The 27,226-nt window shown below is 35.7% G+C and overlaps 1 protein-coding gene and 1 pseudogene across 3 annotated transcripts in view; one reads left to right on the top strand and one right to left on the bottom strand.

Moving 5' to 3' along the window:
• Window positions 1–1,096: 1,096 nt before the first annotated feature.
• Window positions 1,097–27,226, bottom strand: part of LOC138075424 (MOB-like protein phocein) — a 45,692-nt gene continuing 19,562 nt past the window's right edge. The window contains exons 2-7 of one of the 3 annotated variants that reach the window (XM_068967186.1): window positions 18,899–18,999; window positions 16,045–16,087; window positions 15,769–15,855; window positions 4,882–4,961; window positions 3,411–3,522; window positions 1,097–3,287 (exon numbers count right to left, since the gene is read on the bottom strand). In XM_068967186.1, the coding sequence (XP_068823287.1) occupies window positions 3,156–3,287; window positions 3,411–3,522; window positions 4,882–4,961; window positions 15,769–15,855; window positions 16,045–16,087; window positions 18,899–18,999 (555 nt within the window). In that variant the 3' untranslated portion in view covers window positions 1,097–3,155. The remainder of the gene's footprint in view (window positions 3,288–3,410; window positions 3,523–4,881; window positions 4,962–15,768; window positions 15,856–16,044; window positions 16,088–18,898; window positions 19,000–27,226) is intronic. The other 2 variants (XM_068967185.1, XM_068967184.1) reach the window with 2 other exon arrangements.
• LOC138075544 (small ribosomal subunit protein uS8-like) lies at window positions 8,110–8,495 on the top strand (annotated as a pseudogene).

Below are 27,226 nucleotides of genomic sequence, written 5' to 3'. Positions count from 1 at the left end.
CTGTATTCAAAAAATGAGAATCTTTCATGCCTAGCATGGAAGAATCACACCAAGAAACCTTTGTACATTCAAGAAGTATTTAAAAATAAAAGCATATAAAATGTAGCATTTAACTGATAGGAAACCTTTGGGCAAAAATAGAGCAAAGTATCCAGGGAAAAATTAATTAGTTCTATTACAATGATTTTGACGTCACTAAACGTGTTTGAGACCTTAACAGTTCTTGCTAATAATGCAATTAACTACAGATTTAAAATTTTATCCTGATATTAAAAATATTAACTTGTTAAAAATTTAGGGAATCCCCTGGTGGTCCAGTGGTTGGGACTCCCTGCTTTCACTGCCGAGGACCTGGGTTCAGTTCGGTCAGGACTGAACTAGGATTCCACAGGCCATGTGACACAACCAAACACAAAAATTCATTTTAAATTTAATTGAGAAACTGTTCTAGAAATGCAAATTTAATACCTTAAGTCAGAGAAAAGAAAATGGACACACACAAAAGAACTGTAATACTTACAGGAACATAAATTATTAAAAATTAGGTACTTTCTTAGATATGATATGAGAAAAATGATGAATTGACTATATGGTCAAAATAATTCTATGAAAAGAAAAATTTAGTTTTTGGATCTATATTGTATAATTCAAACAGTAAGTGGAGCCTAACTTCTTTATTACACAGAACTATGAGTTTTCTACTCCCCTCCTCTTAGAACAATTACTTGATAAATCAATGGTTTGCCGGGCTCATCAGTTTTTTTAGTACCACTTAAGTACATACATGGACTTCCCTGGTGGCTCAGAGAGTAAAGAATCCACCTACAACGCAGGAGACCTTCGTTCGATCCCCGGGTTGGGAAGATCCCTTGGAGGAGGGCATGGCAACCCACTCCAGTCTTCTTGCCTGGAGAAATCCCATGGACAGAAGAGCCTGGTGGGCCAGAGTTCATGGTCACATAGAGCTGGACATGACTGAGCGACTAACACAGCATAACACAGCACATATACATTTATATTTTCAAAATTCTGTGAACAAAATTTTCAAAATTCTATGAATTTTAAGGAAAAACAGTAATTGTTTCACTTCTGTCTTACCTGATACAGTGACTCAACTTTACAATGCAAGAATATGAATGTCAATATGAATACAAAGGCAAGACTACAAACTAATGTTTTCTTTGGGGTATTTTTTTTTTTTATGATCAATTCCAAACACATAGTACAGGGAAGATGGAATGAGTAAGAAAAAAAAATTTTTATTTCCCCATTAACACCAAGTCATATTATTCAAAATGTGTTTCAGAATACTTAGCCAGATCACCAAATCCCAGCCACTGCCTTAGTTCAAATGTTCACTAATAGTCAAGCAACAGAAATCCATTGAGACTTTTATACAGAGAGAAGAGCTACATTGCTATATATAATTTATTAACTTGGTTTAGTTTCTCGATATTTAGCAAGTTTGTGTAAAAATTACTATTCCCATTGGTTCATAGTTACATTAATATAAATGCATAATTTCAAAGGCAATTTTCCTTTCCCTGTGAATATAAAACTTCTTAAAGAGAGTGTGGATTGGGACAAAATAATGACTGGCTGCTGGAATAGCATTGTTCAAAGCCAAATATACTGGCAGGATCAAAAAGCATAAATATATATACAAACTCTCAGGATGCTACTGTTTTCCACATTTTTGCAATACATACTTATAGCATGGTATGAATTATTTCCTCAACTTGAAAAAAAAACATTACTACATTTTAATCTTCATTTCAAAATAACTCATTCAAATGAAGAGGAAGTTCATTTGTTAATTCTGTTCAAAAGATAGATTTAAATATTTTCTTCACTACATGTACAAATTTTTTTTAACCTAAGTGTCTCATTACAACCAGTTCAGCAATAAGACCTCCTAGTGCTTTGTTAGAAAACTGCATTCAATAGCTACGATTGTAAAATCTATGGTTGAATCCTTCTTAAGACACTGAATTATAACCCAGTCCAAAAAATGTATGAGCATTCAACAATACCTTTGGAACCTGTGAATTACTGCAAAAAAATTTTACATGTCCATATAATTCAAACATAAACTTTGTGGAGAAGGGGTGTAAAATAAATACTACAGTATTTTCCAACTCTATTTAAGTGCTACCTAAATGGTTAGATGTGAAGATTAATATTACTAACATTATTAGTCAAGCTATTTCAAAGACTGTTTTCCAAGTAGTGAGAACAATTTTGCAAAGCAAAGATACGCAAGAGCCTATGCCAATACATTTTTTCCTGTAGTGTAATGTAATTGCTAATATGAGGTATAATCTGTAAGCAATTAATACAAATATAAATAGGTATAAGTCACCACTAAATCACAGTCTGGTGAAAAGCTTCTCAGGTATGTAGTTTGAGGAGGGAATTAAGGGAAATGGAGAGAAGGGAAGGACAGGGCAGGTTTCCACTGGGAACATCATTTACACTCTTTATCGTTATCACTATCTTGTATGTAACTATCCACTGATGCAGAAAGGTAAATCCTTTCTAAGTATGCTGGTCTAGAATATACTTTGTGTAGCATAGTAAGATTACTTAAGTATTACTGATGCTTTATTTGCATTTATACTTGGATATACACATAATTATATGTATATCAAAAACTATAAACAGAATTTAAAAACACTTTTATCTCATTTTAGAAAACTTATTAAGATAGAACTATGTGCTACAGAATTTCCTAGAATATCTAAACTCAGGTATAAAACCAAAGGAAAACATTACTATGTCTTTAGTATAAATGGTTTGTGTGAAACCTCAAGCTCACTCATCTTTTTATAGATGTGTTTATTTGATGAGGATTGTGATCCAATGATTGTTTAGCAGCAATTTTACCAAACTGTAAATTCTTTTATTAACAGGCATTATAAACATAATACTAATCTTATTTAAAAACCATGAGTGCCACACCAGTGAATATACAGCTCATGAATAACTTAAAAAGTATTTCCCATTTTAAAAGGCAACACTCAGCATACAAAAACCTATACTAAACAAAGAAGCTATAATATGGATACATGATTGATGTGTCTAAAATGATATATATACAGTACATAATTAATGTTAATTATGTGATCAGTACATTTTTTTCTATATGATTCCCTTCATGCTTCACTTTCCCCAGAAACTGAATTCTGAACTTCTTCTTCTAAAATTGGTACAATCAGGTTATCCTTGGACATCAAATTATATTTCATCACAAATTTAGTAAACCGGTGACACAAAAATGTTTCATTCTGTAGAGAGAAAAAAAAACATTTCAACTTACTACTCAAAACCAAATAAATGAGACATATATCAACATATATTATTGTCATTCTCATAAGAATGTACCAGGACAATTAGTGAAATATACTTACTTCATATTCATCAAATATCTGCCGGTGATGAAAATAAGCATGTGAAAATATTCTGTAAATCCTACGGCATACTGATCCTAGTTTTGCTACAGATGATTCCTTTATGCTAACTCTAGAAATAGAAAAGAAATAATAGATTCATAGAGCTAGACAGATCTTAGGAACAATATAGTCCAATCTTCTCAATTCACGAGAGCAGAAACTGACACCAGAGAAAATAAGTGACCAGTCCAGTTCACAGTGCTAGTAAGTGGCAAGGGCAAGACCAAAACTCTTGTTTCTCACTCCTAACTTCACTACCTAACCATAGCGCCCAAGAAATTCAGAATTATAATTCTGAGACTTTGTTAAAGTTTAATGCAACTAAAACAAACCTTGGCAAAACTTACTAAAAACATGTTTTTGATATTTACACTCTGTCCACTAGAGCAAATTAAAACTACTAAAAGGAATTATCATTTTATTCTACGGAACTCAATTTTTTAATGTGTGTATGAGAAATAAAAACTGCCTATTTGTTTTCTTTTTTAAAATGTATACAGGATACTAAGGCAAAACCCATTATTTTTTACATATTTTATGTGAGCTCTTTGAAGTCAGTGATATTTAGGTGAAAAAGCCTCCAAATCTATCCACTCGGTAACAAACATCTTAAGAGAATAAAAGACCAGTCACAAACCTCAACAATAATATATTACAGTTATGCACAGGCTTCCTCCCCGATCTTAAAAATCTAAAAGCAAGGATAAGGACTCCTTCAAAAATTATCAGTCCAATAGAGAACAGACTAAGGGGGAGGAGGAGGATTGGAGAGGGATGGAGTGGGAGTTTGGGAATAACAGACGCAAACTGCTATATACAGCATGGATAAACAATGAGGTCCTACTGTACAGCACAAGGGAACTATATTCAGTATCCTGTGATAAACCACAATGGAAAAGAATATGAAAAAGAATGTGTGTATATATATATGTAAAACTGAGTCACTTCACTGTACAGCAGTAACTAACACAACACTGTAAATCAACCATTCTTCAATTAAAAGAAAAACAGGCTGGAAATACACAGAACATACTTCAGAAAAAAAAAATAAGCAGTCCAACTTAGGAAAGTCTGCTCTTTAGCATGCTGTCTACGAGGATGCTCACTCTACCAAAGTGTCAAGTAAGCAAGTGTGTAAATATCCCAACCCTAAAGCTTGAGAGGGAGAGCCCTGGAAAATGACACACAGGGGAAGGAACGACTCATGACTGAACTGGCCAGTGAGCTTTGGGAGCTGAGACCTGATGCCTTTAGTTTAATCACAATCTTAATTTCAAAACGTGAATAATTCTGGACAAGTCAAATATACAACAGATAAAAAATAAAGTTTACAGAATACAATGCATTAATGAGCAAACTAGTTTTAGTTCTAAAAACATCAATCTTTAAATCCAAAAAGTTTAATACCTCATTTAAAGGTTTTATTTACCTGCTGGGAAAATATTTATTGCTATTCAGAAGACATGCAGCACCATCAAGCGTGTGTCTAGTGTAGTCTATAGCAGGACACTATAAGAGAAAGGATATAAAATGCATCAACAATGAGTTCTGCCTCTAAAATTAGGTATATTTATTGCACAGGTATCTTAATCCAAAACCTCCAAGCATATTCTAAGGAAATGTTTCTTACAATATCAGAATGACTGTAAAATTCAATGTTATGTCAATAAATAAGGCTTTACTATCCCCTCAACTATAATACCCAGCTTACAGTAAATAAGTGAATCAGTCTCCCAATTTCTCACTCTCAGTATTGTACCTACATGAAAACAATGCTTCTGTCGAGTTAGGAAGAACACCTGATTATCTAATCTAACTCTCTGGCTTTACAAATGAGAAAACTGGTCAGTTTGCAAATGATGCACAGGATTCTTACCAGATCTTAAAAATCTATGGGAACTCCCTGGCTGTCCAGGTGGTTAGGACTCCACACTCTCATTGCTGAGGGCCCAGGTTCAATCTCTGGTCAATGAACTAAGTAAGATCCCACAAGCTGCACAGTGCAGCCATTAAAAAAAAAAAAAAAAATTATAGGCAAGGATAAGGAATTCCTCAAAACAAGCAGACCAACTTAGGAAAGTCTTGTCTTTAGGCATGCTAAGAAGATGCTGACTCTGTACAACAGAAATTCAAGTAAACAAGCGTGCAAATATCCCAACTCTAAAGGATGAGAGAGACAACACCTGAAGAATGATGCACAGCAACAGGGACTAGCCTTGACTTGTGGTCAATGATTTACACTAGATGACATAGCTAGGAAGAAGGATTTAAAAACCATAACCCAGATATACTGATTCCTAGTCCACTGGTTTATATTTTGCCAAGTGGCCCAGCAGCCTTCTTCACAAATACCTCCAAAGATCACTGTCTTCTTACATCCTAAAAAGTATGCCTTACTATGTTGCTGGTATGCTAATTCCAATCTAGTAGCTCTATAAAAATTTTTCTCCCTGAACCTCCTTTGCAATTTAATACAAAATCTGAAATTTCTTTACATTTTAATAAACCTGTCTTACTCTATTTCATTTATCAGAAAATGAAACTGAATTGTCTCACAGCAAATCAATCAAAGGAAAGATAAAACTGCAAAGTAATTATTCTCATTCAGTTCTTCTGAGGGCAGGGAGTGAGAAGCATCAAAAGAAATGAAGACGCAGAGTGAACCAGGGAACCAACAAGAAACAAGTAAGACTAGAGAAAGAAAAATGACTCTAATTCTACTCAGTAATTAGAATATTTTTCAAGTGCTGAGAATGAAATTGGCGTTTTAAAATGCAGTAACTACTCAACACTGCTAAGTATAGTACATGGCAAATACAGATTTCAGTTCAGTTCAGTTCAGTCGCTCAGTCATGTCCGACTCTTTGCGACCCCATGAATCGCAGCACACCAGGCCTCCCTGTCCATCACCAACTCCCGGAGTTCGCTCAGACTCACGTCCATCGAGTCAGTGATGCCATCCAGCCATCTCATCCTCGGTCGACCCCTTCTCCTCCTGACCCCAATCCCTCCCAGCAGCAGAGTCTTTTCCAATGAGTCAACTCTTCACATGAGGTGGCCAAAGTACTGGAGCTTCAGCTTTAACATCATTCCTTCCAAAGAAACCCAGGGCTGATCTCCTTCAGAATGGACTGGCTGGATCTCCTTGCAGTCCAGGGGACTCTCAAGAGTCTTCTCCAACACCACAGTTCAAAAGCATCAATTCTTTGGCACTCAGCCTTCTTCACAGTCCAACTCTCACATCCATACATGACCACAGGAAAAACCATAGCCTTGACTAGACAGACCTTTGTTGGCAAAGTAATGTCTCTGCTTCTGAATATGCCATCTAGGTTGGTCATAACTTTTCTTCCAAGGAGTAAGAGTCTTTTAATTTCATGGCTGCAGTCACCATCTCCAGTGATTTTGGAGCCCAAAAATATAAAGTCTGACACTGTTTTCCAATCTATTTCCCATGAAGTGATGGGACCAGATGCCATGATCTTTGTTTTCTGAATGTTGAGCTGTAAGCCAACTTTTTCACTCTCCTCTTTCACTTTCATCAAGAGGCTTTTGAGTTCCTCTTCACTTTCTGCCGTAAGGGTGGTGTCATCTGCATATCTGAGGTTATTGATATTTCTCCCGGCAATCTTGATTCCACCTTGTGCTTTTTCCAGCCCAGCATTTCTCAAGATGTACTCTGCATATAAGTTAAATAAGCAGGGTGACCATATACAGCCTTGACGTACTTCTTTTCCTATTTGGAACCAGTCTGTTGTTCCATGTCCAGTTCTAAGTGTTGCTTCCTGACCTGCATACAAATTTATCAAGAGGCAGGTCAGGTGGTCTGGTATTCCCATCTCTTGAAGAATTTTCCACAGTTCATTGTGATCCACACAGTCAAAGGCTTTGGCATAATCAATAAAGCAGAAATAGATGTTTTTCTGGAACTCTTGCTTTTTCCATCATCCAGTGGATGTTGGCAAGTTGATCTCTGGTTCCTCTGCTTTTTCTAAAACCAGCTTGAACATCAGGAATTTCATGGTTCACGTACTGCTGAAGCCTGGCTTGGAGAATTTTGAGCATTACTTTACTAGTGTGTGAGATGAGTGCAATTGTGCGGTAGTTTAAGCATTCTTCGGCATTGCCTTTCTTTGCGATTGGAATGAAAACTGACCTTTTCCAGTCCTATGGCCACTGCTGAGTTTTCCAAATTTGCTGGCATATTGAGTGCAGTACTTTCACAGCATCATCTTTCAGGATTTGAAATAGCTCCACTGGAATTCCATCACCTCCACTAGCTTTGTTCATAGTGATGCTTTCTAAGGCTCACTTGACTTCACATTCCAGGATGTCTGGCTCTAGGTGAGTGATCACACCATCGTGATTATCTGGTTAATTAAGCATCTGCCTACAATGCGGGAGACCTGAATTCAATCCCTGGGTCAGAAAGATCTCTTGGAGAAGGAAATGGCAACCCACTCCAGTATTCTTGCCTAGAATATCCCAATGACGGAGGAACCTGGTATCCATGGGGCTGCAAAGAGTCAGACATGACTGAGCAACTTCACTTTCTTTTAGAGCTTCCCTGGTGACTCAGATGGTAAATACAGATTAATCTACACCAAAAAAAAAAAAAAGGTACATCCTCTTTCAGCCATCTTTCTGTGCCACCGTAATGGTGCGCATGTATGTCCTGGCTGACGCTCTCAAGAGTTATCAACAATACCAAAAAGAGAGGCTAATACCAGGTGCTCCAAAGTCCCAGTCAGGATTCTAACTGTGATGATGAAGCATGGCTATACTGGAGAATTTGAAATCATTAATGACAACAGGGCTGGGAAAATTGTTGTGAACCTCACAGGCAGGCTAAATAAGTGTGGAGCGATCAGCCTCAGATTTGATGTGCAACTCTAAGATCTAAAAGAATGGCAGAATAACCTGCGCCCGTCCCATCAGTTTGGTTTCATTGTACTGACAACCTCGGCTGGCATCATGGACCATGAAGAAGCAAGACAAAAACACACAGGAGGGAAAATCCTTGGATTCTTTCCAGCGATGTAATGCATACGAATAAAATGCCTCAGAGGAAAAAAAATGTACATCCATAGGAATTTTATGGCTAGTAGACTCCCTGCCTAAAACAGTAACAAGAGCAGTATTTATTGAAAAAAGCATCTTTATCCATATATATGATTACAAGGTGATTTGGTCAAAGACAAACATCCCAAGTCATTGTAATTCTCATTCATATTGGTCACTTGGATGTACCATTAAGTCAGCATGGAAATACAATGCAAGCTACATGTTTAATTTAAATATTCTAACATCCACGTTAAATAGGTAAAAAAAAAAAGGTGAAATTAATTTTAATGATGCATTTTATTTAACTCCATATAGCCAAAATTACCGTTTTAACATAATTGATAGAAAAATTGCTAATGAGCTTCTGTGTGGTTTTTTTGTAGAAGGAGTTTAGACTTTATTTGATGAACTCTACAGACCACTGAATAAGACAGGGACAAGATCAGAGGTAGACTTGTCAAAGATTCAAGTGACGCACTGGAGATGGGGATTTAGAATAAGGAAATAAACTAGGAAGCTATTCAGCAGAGTCTGACCTGACTGCTAATGCAGCTTAAGTAACACTGGGGAAGAAGAAAGATTTTATGGAGATGCTATGATGATAATAGCCAAGCCGTACATAGCACCTACTAAGCTCTGGGCACTGTTTAAAACCTTTATATGTCTTAACTCTATTTATTCTCCACAACAACCCTACAAGGTAGGTTATGTTTCCCACTTTGCAGATAAGAAAACTAAAGCAATGAATTAAGGACTTGCCTAAAGACTCACAGCAGAGTCAAAAGTATAACATGTTGACTCTTGAATATAGTGGACAAAAAGAAAGAAATCTATTTTCCTGAGTCATGAGGATATATGGAAAGTCCCTGAAGAGTGTTAAAATCTGATAAGACTCTCCCCACATACATTCCAAGATGCCAGGCCACAAGGTAGAATTTCTGTGTTCAGGTCATTACTGCTCCCTTAAGGTCACAAAAAAGTCCAAGTAGTGTATGTGCTTTCTTTCTCCTTTTAGGGGCCTGTTCCCAGGAGAACGGGGCTATTTTAAAGTTAATATATAATTCACATACCACAAAATCTCTTTTAAAGTATAAAACTCAATAGTTTTTAGTATATTCACAAAATTATGTAACCATTATCAACTACATTCCATATCCTTTTCATCACCCCCAAGAGAAACCCAATATTAATTAGCAGTTATTTCTCCTTCTCTCTTCCCCTGAATCCTAAACAACTGACCTACCTTCTATCTTCTCTGAAATTACCTATTCTGAATATTTCCTAAAAATGGAATAGAATGTGGACTTTTGTGTTATTCAGCATGTTTTCAAGGCTCATGAATAGTGCAGAATGAATCAATACTCATTATTTTCTTAATTCAAAACATTTTTAGACTTGGCTTTTAATATATATAAAATACTTGAAAATGTTCCTCCCTCTACAGATTCTTTTTTAAGGCTAAATAATATTCCATTGTATACATATACCACATGTTGTGTATTTACTCATCAGTTGATGGAAATTTGGTTGTTTCCATTTTTCGATATTGTGATTCACGTGACTGTGAGCTTTATTAGTGCACAAGTATTGTCTGGATCTATGTTTTTCATTTGAGTATGTACCTAAAAGTAGAATTGGTAAGCCATATAGTAACTCTATACCTGTTATTTTGAGGAACTTTCAAACTATTTCCAAACCCAGTATTTTACAAATCCATTGTCTATGTATAAGGGTTCCATCTTCTTCACATCCTGGCCAACACTTATTAATTTTAGTCACTTCAGTGGGTAAAGTGTATGTCAATTGTATGGGTGGATCTTTTTTCCACTTTGAAAAACCTGTGGTAAAATTTTCCATTTTAACCTTTATTTTTGGCAGTGCCACATATGGGCATCTGGGATCTCAGTTCCTCAACCAGAGATTGAACTTGTGCCCTCTGGAATGGAAGTATGGAGTCCTAACCACTGGACCACCATGGAATTCCCATTCCATTTTAAACATTTTTAAACATACAATTCAGTGGCATTAGTTACATTCACTATTGTGCAGCCATCAATACTATCTGTTTTAAACCAAAGGTTTTTCCTCATTCCAAATAGACACTATAACCATGTAAGTAGTAATTTCCCCACATTCCCAATCCCCAGCCCTGACAACCTCTAATCTACTTTCAGGCTCTATGAATTTGTCCTTTCTAGATGTATCATATAAGTGAAATCATACCATAACTGTTCTTTTGTGTCTGGCTTAGTTCACTTAGCATAATGTCCTTCAGGTTCATTCATGTTATATATAGCATATATCAGAACTTCACCCCCTTTTATGGCTGAATAACATTCCATTGTATGTATTTATATCCATCACATTTTTATTTCTCCATTCTCATGTGGTTTTGATATGCATTTAGCCTAATTACTAATGATGATGAACACCTTTTCATGTACTTACTGACCATTTTTATATTTCTTTAGAGAAATATCCATTCAAATCCTTTGTTCATTTTAGGGACTTCCCTGGCAGTCCAGTAGTTAGGACTCCATGCTTTCAATGCCATGGGCATGGGTTTAATCCCTGGTTGCAAAACTAAGATGCTATAAGCTGCACTGAGCAAGCAGAAAAAAAAAAAATTCTTTGCTCATTTTAATATTAAGTTGTCTTTTAGTTGTTTCGTAATAGCTCTTTATATATTCTGGACACCAGACCCTTAACAGAGATATAATTTACAAAAATATTTTCTCTAGTTATATACACTGTCTTTTCATTTTCTTGACAGTGTCCTTTAAAGCACAACCATTTTTATTTTCTATGAAATCTGACATATATATCTTCTTCCACCACTGAGCTTTTGGTATCATATCTAAGAAATCACTGCCTAGTCCAAGGTCATGAAAATTTATACCTATTTTTCCCCCCAAGAGTTTTACAGTTTTAGCTCTTACATTTAGGTGTTTGATTTCCATTGAGAGCTAATTTCTGTATACGGTGTGAGGTAGGGGGTCTAAATTCATTATTTTGTATGTAGTTATCCAGTTAACTCTCAATGAGATATTTTACATTGTCCCTTTGTACTAAATATTTGAAATCAGTATGGATTTTATACTTAAAGAACATCTCAATTTAGACTATCCACATTAAGTGCTCCACAGCCACATGTTTTATGGCTACTGTTTCAAACAGCATAACTTTAGACTGATTTCTGAATTTTTTCTTTTTGGAATTAGAGGAAGAGTTTTGCCTTAATTTAGCTGTCTCCCTCCACCTCCTCCAATTAATTCTCAATTAACTGATCCTACTCTGCATCATATATAACAGCACACATTTGGCAAAATATGGCCAAAATAGTATGTTACAAATAGTAAGTAATGTGTTCAAACTTTTATAAATTATATTTTACCAAATATATATTTATAATGCTACTGCAAGTAATCACAATCTGCATATGACTGAAAGAACTAACGGATAACAATAAGTTATAATCTTCATTGCTTATAATCACTGTTTGTATAGTTAACTCTATTTGCTGCAATGCCTCTCTATAATTCTGAAGGACCTTGAGTAAATCATCACTGCTGCTGAGTACTCTGTGCCTCGTCCACTTCAGAATCTGCCAGTGCTTTTAATTCGTAAGAACAACTTTCTTAGCTACTAATCTCTGTTGCTATTATTTTTTAACTACGTAAAATTATTTCGAAAGGATTCAAAAAGTGTCCTCTCAAGATTTTCTTTTGTTTGTATTTTTACAATAATCTCAGCCCTCAAAACTACCATTTGGAAAATACACTACCACCATCCCTTGAAACGTGGAAAATCTAGTGGAGCTGGTCTTTAGCAAGCAGTGGTGTACTTTTAAGATTCACTCACAGGATATAATTCAGATGATTATTCTATCTTACATTTAACATAACTCAAGAAAAAAATTTCCCTGGTGGCTCAGTGATAAAGAATCTGCCTGCCAATGGAAGAGACACAGGTTCAATCCCTGGGTCGGGAATATTCCCTAGATAAAGAAATGGCAATCCACTCTATTATTCTTGACTGGGAAATCCCACAGACAGAGGAGCCTCACAGGCTCCTCCTCTAGTCCTCCTCAAAAAAGCTGAACACAACTAAACAACAGCAACAAAGAGAAAAGTGGATGTAGTAATGACTTGGTATGTATATGTCTCACAATACAAGACACACTGGATGGCTTTCCCACATTAAAGTGAGAATAACGCATCTTTACTATTGCCAAAATGACACTAGCTTCTTGGGATTCAATTTTCTAATAGGAATGATCACATCATGTACTATGCTATAGAGTCAATTCCAGTGAATTATCAATGAAACTGCTATGATTTCCCCAGATATAGAATGATAAACAATCTTAATATTGCTTCAGTTTATTAACTAAAAAAAAAGTAGTATCATGAGTGAAGTCAATATTGAAAAATAAGTACTACTTAGCTTAGATAGGTATCAGATACTTCTTATTTTGGAGAATTAACCTTTTCAAACAAAAGGACATCAAACATTGATTTTCCAGCTAAAGAATTAACTGGCTTTAAGCTTTAGTGGTCTGTCAATATAATAATCAAAAGTCTATAATCCTACAGCACAGGGCTAACTCAGTTATTTTCAATGAGTCGATGTCATGTAAAAACTGATTACTACAGATTAAAAGGGAAGGCAGATCAAGGGAAATGCAATGCATATTTTTAAGCAAACCAGTTATAAAGGACATTTTTGAGACAACTGAGGAAAACTGTGTACTACATGTCAGATGACATGAATTATTTAAAACAAAAAATGTTCTATAAACAACTGCAACTTCCTATACTCTCACCTTAACAAAAACAAAATAAGGAGAAAACAACATGAGTGAGATTTTCAATAAGACCAATTATGGAAGGAAAATCATTATGGTGGGTTTCAAATAAATAGTAAGAAATATTAATGTAGAATAAAAACACTGACCTATAAAACTCAACATTTCTATTTGATAGACTAGTAATCTAGTAATCAATTAGTATCAACTAGTAATCACCAACAGTTATTCCTATAAAAAGAAAAGTAAACCAAAATATCTAAACACATGTATTTCATCCATTACACATTAGATATCAACACAATATGACAGGTGTTATTATGTCATAGTCAATGAATTGTTTAAGTTCCAGTCGATTTAATTGTCCAGTTACAAGAAATGATACTATACAAACAAATGGAAAGATATCCCATGTTCCTGGATTAGAAGAAGTAATACTGTTAAAATGACCGTACTTCCCAAGGCAATCTATATACTCAATGCAATCCATATCAAAATACTTATGGCATTTTTAACAGAACTAAAACAAATAATTTTAAAATTTCTGTGGAAATACAGAAGACTCCACATATCCAAAACAATCTTAAGAAATAATGACAAAGCTGGAGATACCAAGTGCCTGATTTGAAACTATACTACAAAGCTATATAATCAAAACAGTATGTTACTGGCACAAAAACAGATACATAGGGAAGAGAACAGAGATCTCAGCAACAAACCCACACTTACATGGTCAGTTGTCTATAACAAAAGAGGCAATATATACACTAGGGTAAAGAAAGTCTCTTCAATAAATGGTGCTGGGAAAATTGGACAGCTACATACGAAAGAGTCAAACTGGATTACTTACACCATATACAAAAATAAACTCAAAATGGATTTAGATTTAAACGTCAGATGGGAAACCATAAAACTCCTAGAAGAAAAAAAGGGTAGTACACTCTTTGACAATCAGGTTAAAAAATGGGCAGAAGACGTGAATACACATTTTCTCAAAAGAAGACATACAGATGGCCAACAGACACATGTAAAGGTACTCAACATCACTAATTATCAAGGAAATGCAAATCAAACCAGAATAGGTTACTACCTCACATTTGTCAAAAAGAGTACCATCAAAAAAACAAGGACTTTCCTGGCAGTCCTGCGGTTAAGAATCTGCGCTTCCACTACAGGGGGCACGAGTTCAATCCCCGCTTGGGGAACCGAGATCCCACATGCTGTGCAGTATGGCCCACCCCTCAAAAAAGGACAAAAAATAAGTACTGTTCAGGACATATGGGAACCCTCCTGCACCACTGCACAGAATGTAAACTGGTACAACCACTATGGAAAACAGTACAGCGGTTCCTCAAAAAATGAAAAACAGAAACTGCCATACAACCCAGCAATTGCCCAAAGAAACAAAAACACTAATCAAACATACATGCATGCCCCTGTTCACTGAAGCGTTATTTATAGTAGCCAAGATATGGAAGCAGGGTTTCTCTGATGGCTCAGTGGTAAAGAATTCACCTGACAACGCAGGAGATGCAGGTTTGATCTCTGAGTCAGGAAGATCACCTAGAGAAGGACGTGGCAACCCAGTTCAGTATTCCTGCCTGGGAAATCCCACGGACAGAGGAACCTGGTGGGCTACAGTCCATGGAGTCACAAAGGTCAGACACAACAGTGACTAAACAACGACGACAACAAAGATGCGGAAACAATCTAAGTGTTCATATAAAGAAGATGTGGTATGTATACACACTGGCATAAAAGAATGAAATTTTGCCATTTGCAAAAGTGTAGATGGACCTAGAGGGTATTATGCTACGTGAAAAAAGTCAGAGAAAGGCAAATACCATATGATTTCACTTGTATGTGGAATCTAAAAACAAAACAAGACAGAGAAAGACAAATACCATATGATTTCACTTATAAGTAGAATCTAAAAAAACAAAAGTGAAGAAACAATAAAACAGAAGTCATAGATACAAAGAACAAAAGTGGTTGCCAGAGGGGAGATAGAAATCAATGAAATAGGTGAGGAAGATTAAGAGGTATAAACGGCCAGTTACAAAATTAATGAGTCCTAGGAATGAAATGCACAACATGAGAAACACTCTCAATAATTCTGTAGTAACTCTGTATGATGACAGATGGTAAACTAAACTTATCACAGTGATCACTTTGTAATTTAGAGAAATATCAAATCAGTATGCTTTACTCCTGAAACTAACATAGTATAGGTTAATGATATTTTAATTAAAAAATTTTCAAAAGATACTGATCAAAAGAAATCCTAAAGTAACACTGTGACAATAACCTTGCATCAAAAAACTCTAAATCAAAGAGCAAAATAAACAGTGACCTAAAAACTCAAAAAAAAATTTGTCTACCATTGTCTTGAAGAGATTTAGGTTACAATGAATTTATTAGTCGTTCAACTTTATACATTCTCACCTCTTTTGGTGTTTTATGAGCTGCACAAAGAAAAATCCACTGTTCAGTTGCTGTCATCTGAGTGCAGGTATCTGGATGGCATTCACTCTGTTAAAAATTGTTACACTTATTAACATGTAAAATAACAATGAAAAAGTTTATCAATTGGGTTACTACATTTTGTGAAAAATTCTAGAATAAATTACAAATTCTAGATGTCTTTGTAAGCACCTGATTTTATAAAAACAGGAAAAAAATCAGAACTTTCAATTAGTTTTAAGTTAAAGAAAATATTACCTGAAGTTTGACAGCAAGTCCATTTAGCTCAAGACAGAATTGCCTAGAAAGGTAAATATATAAATGAAAAAGCCTTATCTATTCTTCATATTATTTTTAGAATATTAATTGTAAAAAAAAAATACCATCCTTTCTCATCACTATTATCAACATCACTTGAACTTACATGGCACATTCCTTACAAAGGCATACAGTACATTAGTAAACAAAATCCAAAACTAACGACCCTAATAACATTCAATATCAGTGTTCAGTGAGTTGATCACTTTACACACTAGAAATTAGTATAATTTTTCTGAGAAATAATCTGAAAATATTTACCAAGAACCTTACAAAGTGTGTATTTTTGACTAAGTCATTCTCTTAAGGATCTATTCTAATGAAACAATCAGAACTGCAATCTAGATATATGTACAAAGATGTTCACTTAAACTCTACACATAAAAAATTTCTTTGAAACATAAATGATTAGCAACTGGAAAATAGTAAAATGTTGATATTATATAAACATACAAAAGAGATATACTTATATTCAGAGTACAATTCCAGTTATATAAAAATTTATGCGTGTGTATATATCTGAATACAGTTGTCCCTGGTCAGAGAAGATTCCACATGCTGCTGGGGCAACTAAGCACAACTCGTAAGCCTGTGCTCTAGAGCCTGAGAGCTGAGACTACTGAGCCCACATGCCATAACTACTGAAGCCAGTGTGCCTAGTCTGTGCTGTGCAACAAGAGAAACCCCGGTCATGAGAAACCCATTTCACCACAACTACAGAGTGGCCTCCACTCACGACAACTAGAAAGGCCCATGCAGCAACAACGACCCAGCATAGCCAACAATGAACTGAAACAAATTTTTTTTTTTAAAGAAGAAAGCAAGTTAAAAGACACAGGTCAAATTATCAGCCATCTATTTCCACTTCAGATGCCTAATAATGTGTTGTTCTAAGAGTATACAAATAACACTATTTCTGAATCACTACATAAATCTATACTGCTCAATATCTGCATGTTTTATGTTTCTGAGTTGTTTTCCACTAAGTAGTAATAAAGACAGATGGTGATAAACAAGTTTCTCACCTAGTCCAATCTACTTATAGTCAACAGGAAAATTAAGCTAACTGATCTGCCAGTGTTATAGGTATAATCGTGGCAAACAGTGTAAACTTAACAGCTTCAAGTTAATTCGACACAGGGCTCACACACATAGTTAAGCAGCTGAAGGGTCAAACCAGAGCTGACTACCCTCTAGTCACTAAGCCCTATACACTGGCATAGGATTGCAGCCATTCAGAGGAAACAGCATCTTTTCCTGATGACAAATATTCAGTGAGAAGTGATTTCACTGAGGTCAAGATTCAATCCCCATTAACATATAATCAACTACATTAGCCAGTAATAGCAAGTATTAAGCCTCAAATCAGTAATATTAAGCACATGCAAAAAAAATCAAACTACTTTGAAAACTCTTTTTGGTTAAAGATGTATACACTATAATAAAGACACAAAACAATATATATGTGATGTATAATATTTAAATTATACAAAACAAAAATAAGTGAATTATACAAATAAAATAATATTAAAAAATAACAAAAGTAGTAACAATAGCACCAGGACAAATGGAATATGCATAAGAAAGATTTTACAAGTTTTGTATAATGCATATTTCACAGTCTAAGTTAAGTAGGGAGGAAAAACTTTTTTTAGATCTGAAATAAAAACCTTGTAAATTAAAATGAACCCTAACTTTTTAGAAATTATGCTTATGGTGTAAAAAATACCTTTGCTTATTTTTATCATTAATCCCACAGGTAAGTAAGTAGTTATTTTCAAAGTAGATTAAAATAAGGCAGAGTATATATCATTCTAAAGTGTTTTCTATATTTATAAAAGTGGCATAATACCTACATACTCATGCTTTCAATGATCATCCATCAAGATGTATTAAAAAAGAAAACCTGATCAAGTAGTCAAGTGACTTGCCCAAGAAACTGGCAGCTTACAAAGAAGTCATCCCTGAAACTGCTGAACTGTTATGACAAGACACAATATCTAGACAAGCCTATAGCATCAAAACAAAACAACAGAAAAAGTACACTGTCTACAAACTGAGGCACTCATCATAGGAAATGTGGTCTAATTTATGCAGGAAAATTCAGATCTCTACTTTACTCTATTATTTAAAAATCAACTCAAAGTAACAAACTTGGATGAACACATATTTCATGCTGCCTTCTCTAACTTATCAATTCCCATTTACAATGGGAAGTTTTTAACTTCAAGAAATACCCTCATTTTTAAAAAAGAAAGAAAGAAATAACCTAGTAACTTCAGGTTACAGCTGCTTCTAAAGTTGACTCACGATTCATTAAAAATCAATTTTTTCATTCAAAGAATATTATTAAAATCTCTAAAACTTATTTCAGGATTACAATTAACCTTCATTTACCAAAGAGAAGACTGGGAATTCATACTAGCTGACACAGTATGTGCGTGACTAGTAACACATCAGCTACCAAGTCTAGACTAGGCCCTCTAGAGAGAAATAAAGTAGACAGGTAGTAGGCAGTAAAAATGAGGAGGTACATGGAAATACTGCACCTGTGATTAAAGGATATGATTAAGGAAAACTGTAAAATGATAAGAAGGCCCAAATCCGTAAGGACAGAAAACAATGAATAAATAACAATGTTGAAAACTTTATAACACTGGAAACATAAAAGCTTTAGAAACTGGCTTTTTGGTCTACAGTTAAATAATTTATGATTCATAATCATAATTAATATTAAAGGTTATTTTTACTACTAGAAGTACTATTACTATTTTGCTATATCATGAGGACCTACCTTAAATGTTCATACTTCCATACACCTTCATCTTGGCCTTCAGGTGGTTCAAGAATTTTGTCAATATTGGAACAATCTGCTCTTATGTTCTGTTGAATATACTACAAACAAACAAGTTTTATAGTTAATTAAAATATTATGCTACACAGTAAAGCATACAAGAGTTATTGTTTAATGGGTAGAGTTTCACTTGGGAAAGATGAAAAAGTGCTAGAGACGGAGATGGTTGCACAACAACGTGAATGTACTTGATACCACAAAACCAAACACTTAAAAATGACAAAAATGACCAATTTTATGTTATGCATTTCTTGCCACAATAAGAAAAAGCAGAGTGAATACCAAACAAGAAAATCCAAAGAAATCCATGCCCAGAGGTAGTCAAACTGACAAAAACTAAAAATAAAAAAGCCAGGGGCAGAGGAAGGAACACTTCCAAACTTATTCTATGAGGCCTCAATCACCCTGATACCAAAACCAGGCAAAGACAACACAAAAAAAGAAAATTACAGGCCAAAATCACTGGTGAACACAGATGCAAAAATCCTCAACAAAATTCTAGTAAACAGAATTCAACAACACACTAAAAAGCTCTTACACGATGATCAAGTCGGGCTTATTCCAGGGATGCAAGGATTCTTCAATATACACAAATCAATCAATGTGATACACCATATTAACAAATTGAAAGATAAAAATCATATGGTCATCTCAATAGATGCAGAAAAAACCTCTGACAAAATTCAGCACCCACTTATGATAAAAATACTTCAAAAAATGGGCATAGAAGGAACCTACCTCAAAACAGTAAAGGCCATATATGATAAGCCCACAGCAAATATTATTTTCAATGATGAAAAACTAAAAGCATTCCCTAGGAACCAGACAAGGGTGACCACTCTCAATTCAACACAGCTTTGGAAGTTCTAGCTATGGCAATTAGAGAAGAAAAAGAAATAAAAGGAATCAAGATGGGAAAAGAAGAAGTAAAATTCACTGTTTGCAGATGATAAGATACTATACATAGAAAACCCAAAAGAAACTATCAGAAAATTATTAGAGCTAATCGGAATTCAGCAAAGTCACAGGATACAAGGTCAATACGCAGAAATCACTTGCACTCCTATATACTAACAATGAAAAATCAGAAAGAGAAATTAAGGAATCAATCCCATTCACCTTTGCAACAAAAAGAATAAAACATCTAGAAATAAAGAGAATCTCCTTTTATCTCTAAGGAGACAAAAGAACCCATATGGAAAATTATAAGACACTGATGAAAGAAATCAAAGACAACATAAACAGACGGAGAGATAGTCCATGCTCCTGGGCAGGAAGTACTGTGAAAATGACTATACTACCAAGTGCAATCTACAGATTAAATGCAATCCCTATCAAATTACCAATGGTACTTTTCATAGAACATGAACAAAAAATTTCACAGCTCATATGGAAACACAAAAGATCCCAAATAGCCAAAGCAGTCTTGATAAAGAAGAATGGAGCTGAAGGAATCAACCTTTCTGACTTCAGATTATACTACAAAGTTACAGTCATCAAGACAGTATGATACTGGCACAAAAACAGAAATATAGACCAATGGAACAAGACAGAAAGCCCAGAGAGAAACCCACACACCAACGGGTACCTTATTTTTGACAAAGGAGGCAAGAATATATAATGCGGCAAAGACAGCCTCTTTAATAAGTGATGCTGGGAAAACTGGACAGCTACATGCAAAAGATTGAAATTAGAACACTTCCTAATGCCATACACAAAGATAAAATGGATTAAAGACCTAAACGTTAAGATCGGAAACTATAAAACTCTTAAAGAGGAAAATACAGGCAGAACACTCGATGACATAAATCAAAGCTTCTATGACCCACCTCTTACAGTAATGGAAATAAAAAGAAAAACAAGTGGGATCCAATTAAACTTAAAAACTTTTGCACAACAAAGAAAACTACAAACAAGGTGAAAAGACAGCCCTCAGAATAGGAGAAAATAATAGCAAAGGAAACAATTGACAAAGAATTGATTTCCAAAATATACAAGTAATTCATACAACTCAGTATCAGGAAAACAACCCAATCAAAAAGTGGGAAAAAGATCTAAACAAACATTCCTCCGAGGAAGACATACAGACGGCTAACAAACACATGAGAAGATGCTCGACATCGCTCATTATTAGAGAAATGCAAATCAAAACTACAATGAGGTACCACCTCACACCAGTCAGAATGGCCATGAAAAAGTCTACAAACAATAAAAGCTGGACGGGTGTGGCAGCCACTATGGAAGAAGGTATGGAGATTCCTTAAAAAACTAGGAATAAAACCACCATATGTGGAGAAGGAAATGGCAACCCACTCCTGTAATCTTGCCTGGAAAACCCCATGGACAGAGGGGCCTGGTAGGCTACAGTCTGTGGGGTCGCAAGAGTCAGACATGACTAGACATGACTTAGTGACTAAACCATCCACCACTACAAAGTGAATATATGCCTAAGGATAATGTGTGAAAAGGATATTTGCCATATACTAGCTAGTTTTTTGGTGGGAGGATGGGGGTCAAGGAAGACTTGGGGTTATTTTTTCATCAACTTCCATTTTATACTTATTTATAATGGGTCATTATTTTTACTAATACTGTAAAACTATGAAAATGAATAAAATACTAAAAGTTTCATATAGAAAAAAAAAAAAAACACCATATGAACCAGTAATCCCACTCCTAGGCATATACCTTAAGGAAACCAAAACTAAAAAAGACACGTGTACCCCAATGTTCACTGCAGCACTATTTACAATAGCTAGAACATGGAACCAACCTATATGTCCATCGACAGATGAATGGATAAAGAAGCTGTGGTACATATATACAATGGAATACTACTCAGCCATAAAAAAGGAGTGCATTTGAGTCAGTTCTACTGTGGTGGATGAACCTAGAGCCTGTTGTACCGAGTGAAGTAAGTCAGAAAGAGAAATAAATTATAGAAATAAACATCATATACTGACTCATATATATGGAATCTAAAAAGATGGTACTGACGAATTTATTTTCAGGGCAGCAATGGAGAAACAGACAGAAAACAAACCTAAGGACACAGGGGGAGGGGAGAAGGGAGAGGGTGAGATGTATGGAGACAGTAACATGGAAATTTGTAACACCATATGTAAAATCGATAGCTAATGGGAATTTGCTGTATGATTCAGGGAATTCAAACAGGGGTTCTGTGACAATCTAGAAGGGTGAGAAGGAGAGGGAGATGGAAGAGAGGTTCGGGAGGCAGTGGACATGGGTGTACCTATGGCTGATTCTTGAAGTATGACAGAAAACGACAAAGTTTGGTAAAGCAAATATCCTTCAATTTAAAAAAAAAAAAAAAAAAGGTAAAGAAGCTGGGGGAAAAGACATGACCTTAGACTAAGAATTCAAATGAGTGCGGCTTTCTCACCAGAAACCACAGATGACAGGAAGAAAAGGCACAATACTTTTAAAGTGCTGAAAGAAAAGCACAGTCAACTCAGAATTCTATATCTAGCAAAAATACCCTTCAAGAATAAAGATACAGATACTCTCAGAGGAAAGAAAACTAAGGAGAATTCCTAGCCAACAGATGGCTCTAAAAGAATTACTAAAGGAAGTTCTTCAGATAGAAGGAAAAAAATAATACCTGAAAGAAACTTAGAATATCAAGAGCAACAGCAATTACAAATATCTGGGTATAAATATATATTAGACTATTTTCCTCTAATCTTTAAAATATATTTAGCAGATGAAAGCAAAGTATGCAACATTCTCCAATAGGGTTTTCAAGGTATATATTAATAGATGTAATGTAGACAGCTATAGTATAAAGGAGGGTAAAGAAGTCTAAATAATGATAGTTAATGCATTTCAATCAAAGCAGTAAAATACTGACTCTAAATAGACTGTGAAAAGGTAAGCATGTACTTTGTAATTTCTAGAACAATCATCAAAAAATTATATGAAACATAGCCAAAATTAGAATAAAATAGAATATGCTCAAATAACCCTTAAAAAGGCAGAAGAGGGGAAACAAAAAAAGAGGAAACAAACAAAGGAAAAGTAACAAAATGATAATTTTAAATCTAAACATATCTATCAATAACTACATTAACACCGTTGTTGTTTTAGTTGCTCAGTTGTGTCTGATTCTTTGTAACCCCTTGGACTGTAGCCTACCAGGCTCCTCTATCCATAGGATGTCCAAAGCAAGAAAACTGGAGTGGGTTGCCATTTCTTTCTCCAGAGAATCTTCCCAACCCAGGGTATGATTGCATCCATGTCTCTTACACTGGCAGGTGGATTCTGAGCCACCAGGGAAGCCTATATTGAGATTAAAAGGCCTAAATACGCTAATTAAAAGACAAGGATTGTCAGAAAGAACAGAGAAATATAACCCAACTATACTGTTTACAAGAAACTTACTTCAAATATAATGATATAGGTAGGTTAGAAGTAAAAGGATGGAAAAAAATACACCATACAAACAAATCAAAGAAAGCTGCAAGGAATGTAAGGTAGTTCAACACTAAATAAAAAAATTTAACAATATACTACATTAATATTAAAAGGGAAAAAACACACAGACATTTCAATTAATGCAGACAAGGCATCTGACAAAATCCAACATCCTTCATAATAAAAATACAGAAAATCAGGTATAGGAGAGAAATTCCTCAATATGATGAAGGGCTTTTATAAAAACCAGCAGGCAACATCATACTCAACGGTGAAAAACTGATAGGTTTCCCTTGCTCTAAAATTAAACATGAGGGAATTCCTAGGTAGTCCAATGGTTAGGACACTACACTTCCACTGCCAAGGGCCAGAGTTCAACCGCTGGTCAGGGAATTACGATCCCACAAGGGCAGAAACAAAAAAAAATCCAGAAATGAGACAAGAATGCCTGCTTTCACCATTGCTATTCAACACTGTACTTAAATTCTAGCCAGAACAAATAAACAGAAAATAAATAAGTAAGTAAAAGGCAGAGATGACATGATCCTACATACAGAAACCCCAAAGAATCCACAGGAAAGCTCATAAAGCTAATAAAAGAATTCAACAAAGTAGCAGAATACAAGATCAATATAAAAAATAAGTTGTGTTTCAGACTTCCCTGGTGGTATAGTGGATAGGAATCCACCTGTCAATGCAGGCGACATGGATTCCATCCCCAGTCCAGGAAGATTCCACATGTCTTGGAACAACTAAACCCATGCACCACAGTTACCGAGCATGCATTATTAACTCAGAGAAAGCCTGCATGTAGCAACAAAGACCCAGAGCAACCAATAACAACAATATATATATATATATATGTCAGTTGCATATACCTTCAATGAACAATTCAAAAACAAAATTAAGAAAGCAACTCTGGAGCTTCCCAGATGGCTCAGTGGTAAAGAATCTGCCTGCCAATGCAGGAGACACAGGTTCAATCCCTGATCTGGGAAGATTCCACATACTGTGGAATAACTGAACCACAACTCTTCAGCCCTCATGCAGCAATTACTGAAGCCCATGCACCTTAAAAGCCTGTGCTCCACAGCAAGAGAAGCCACAGCAATGAGAAGCCCATGCACGGCAACTACAGAGTCACCCCCACTCTCTGCAGCCAGAGAAAAAGCCCACCTAGCACAGGAAAAATAAATAAAAGAAAGAAAAAAAAAGAAAGCAACTCCTATATATATCCACACCTATATATAACTGAATCACTTTGCTGTACACTTGAACACTATAAATCAACTATTTACTTCAATAAAAAATACGAAGAAAAAAAGAAAGCAACTCCATCTATAACAGTACTTGAAAAATATGGAAAAATTAATTTAAATCAGAAGATTAAATACTTGCATACTGAAAATTACAAAACACTGTTAAAAGTAATTAAAGAAGACCTAAATGAAAGCTATCTTACATCCATCAGTTCAGTTCAGTTGCTCAGTTGTGTCCGACTCTTTGCGATCCCATGAATCGGAGCACACCAGGCCTCCCTGTCCATCACTAACTCCCGGAGTTCACTAAGACTCACGTCCATCGAGTCAGTGATGCCACCCAGCCATCTCATCCTCAGTTGTCCCCTTCTCCTCCTGCTCCCAATCCCTTCCAGCATCAGAGTCTTCCAATAAGCCAACTCTTCACGTGAGGTGGCCAAAATACTGGAGCTTCAGCTTTAGCATCATTCCCTCCAAAGAAATCCCAGGGCTGAACTCCTTCAGAATGGACTGGTTGGATCTCCTTGCAGTCCAAGGGACTCTCAAGAGTCTTCTTCAACACCACAGTTCAAAAGCATCAATTCTTCGGCACTCAGCCTTCTTCACAGTACAAATCTCACATCCATCCATACATGACCACTGGAAAAACCATGGCCTTGACTAGACAGACCTTTGTTGGCAAAGTAATGTCTCTGCTTTTCAATATGCTATCTAGGTTGCTCATAACTTTTCTTCTAAGGAGTAAGCATCTTTTAATTTCATGGCTGCAGTCAGCACGTGCAGTGATTTTGGAGCCCAAAAATATAAAGTCTGATGCTTTTTCCACTGTTTCCCCATCTATTTCCCATGAAGTGATGGGACCAGATGCCATCATCTTCGTTTTCTGAATGTTGAGCTTTAAGCCAACTTTTCACTCTCCTCTCTCACTTTCATCTAGAGGCTTTTGAGTTCCTCTTCACTTTCTGCCATAAGGGTGGTGTCATCCGCATATCTGAGGTTATTGATATTTCTCCCGGTAATTTTGATTCCACCTTGTGCTTCTTCCAGCCCAGCATTTCTCATGATGTACTCTGCATAGAACTTAAATACGCAGGGTGACAATATATAGCCTTGACGTATTCCTTTTCCTATTTGGAACCAGTCTGTTGTTCCATGTCCAGTTCTAACTGTTGCTTCCTGACCTGCATACAAATTTATCAAGAGGCAGGTCAGGTGGTCTGGTATTCCCATCTCTTCCAGAATTTTCCACAGTTTATTGCAATTCACACAGTCAAAGGCTTTGACATAGTCAATAAAGCAGAAATAGATGTTTTTCTGGAACTCTCTTGCTTTTTCGATGATCCAGTGGATGTTGGCAATTTGGTCTCTGGTTCATAGGCAGACTTAATATTGTTATCAATATTACCTAAAGCAATCTACAGATTCTGTGCAATCTCTACCAGAATTCCAAGTCTTTCTGCAAGAACGGAAAAGCGGATTCTCAAATTTATATGTAATTCCAAGGGGCACCAAATAGTCAAAGAATCTTGAAAACATAAATTGAAGGACACACACTTCCCAATTTCAAGACTTACTACAAAGCTACAGTAATCAAAACAGCCTAGAGATCCAGTGGCTGAGACTCTGCGCTCCCAACGCAAGGGAACCAAGTTCCATCCCTGACCAGAGAAATAGATCCCATATGCTGCAACTAAGAGTTCTCATGCCCTGCTGCTGCTGCTAAGTCACTTCAGTCGTGTCTGACTCTGTGCGACCGCAGAGATGGCAGCCCACCAGGCTCCCCCGTCCCTGGGATTCTCCATGCAAGAACACTGGAGTGGGTTGCCATTTCCTTCTCCAATGGGTGAAAGTGAAGTCGCTCATGCAAATAAGATCCTGTGAGCCACAACTAAGACCTGGTGCAGCCTAAGTAATTAGTTAAAGTAGGTGTTGATATTAGGGGAAAAAAAGTCTAGTACTGACATAAGCAGACTTATAGACCAATGGAACTGAAGAGAGGAACTAGAAATAAACCCTCACATAAAGTTAAATTATTTTTGACAAGAGTGTCAAAAACCATTCACTGTGGAAAGGATAGTCATTTTTAAGTATACAGTTCTGTGGCTTTCTTGTATTCACAATGTTGTGCAACCAAAGAAAAGCCCTGTACCTAATGGCTTAATTGGTGAATTTTACTAAATATTAAAAGAACTAACATCAATCCTTCTCAAAGTCTTTCAAAAAAATCGAAGACAAAAGCATACTTCCTAACTCCATTACAGCAGCATTCCTGATACCAAAGCCAAATTAAGATACTCTAAGAAAACTAGAAATCAATATCCCTTGTGAACACTGATACAAAAATCCTAGCAAATTCAGCAGCAAATTAAAATGATTATACATGATAATCAAATGAGATTTATTCCTTGAACCGAAGGATGGTTCAACATACAAAAACTGATCAATACAATACACCATGTTAACCGAATGGAGGGGGAAAAAAAAACAACACAATGATCTCAACTGGTGCAGAAAAAGCATTTGACAAAATTCAACATCTTTTTATGATAAAAACACTAACCAACTTAAAATAAGA

The sequence above is a fragment of the Capricornis sumatraensis genome, chromosome 3, assembly GCF_032405125.1.
Source record: "Capricornis sumatraensis isolate serow.1 chromosome 3, serow.2, whole genome shotgun sequence".
Taxonomy (NCBI): Eukaryota; Metazoa; Chordata; class Mammalia; order Artiodactyla; family Bovidae; genus Capricornis; species Capricornis sumatraensis.
The sequence above is the reverse complement of the archived record's forward strand: the minus strand, read 5'-3'. Positions and strand labels throughout refer to the sequence as shown.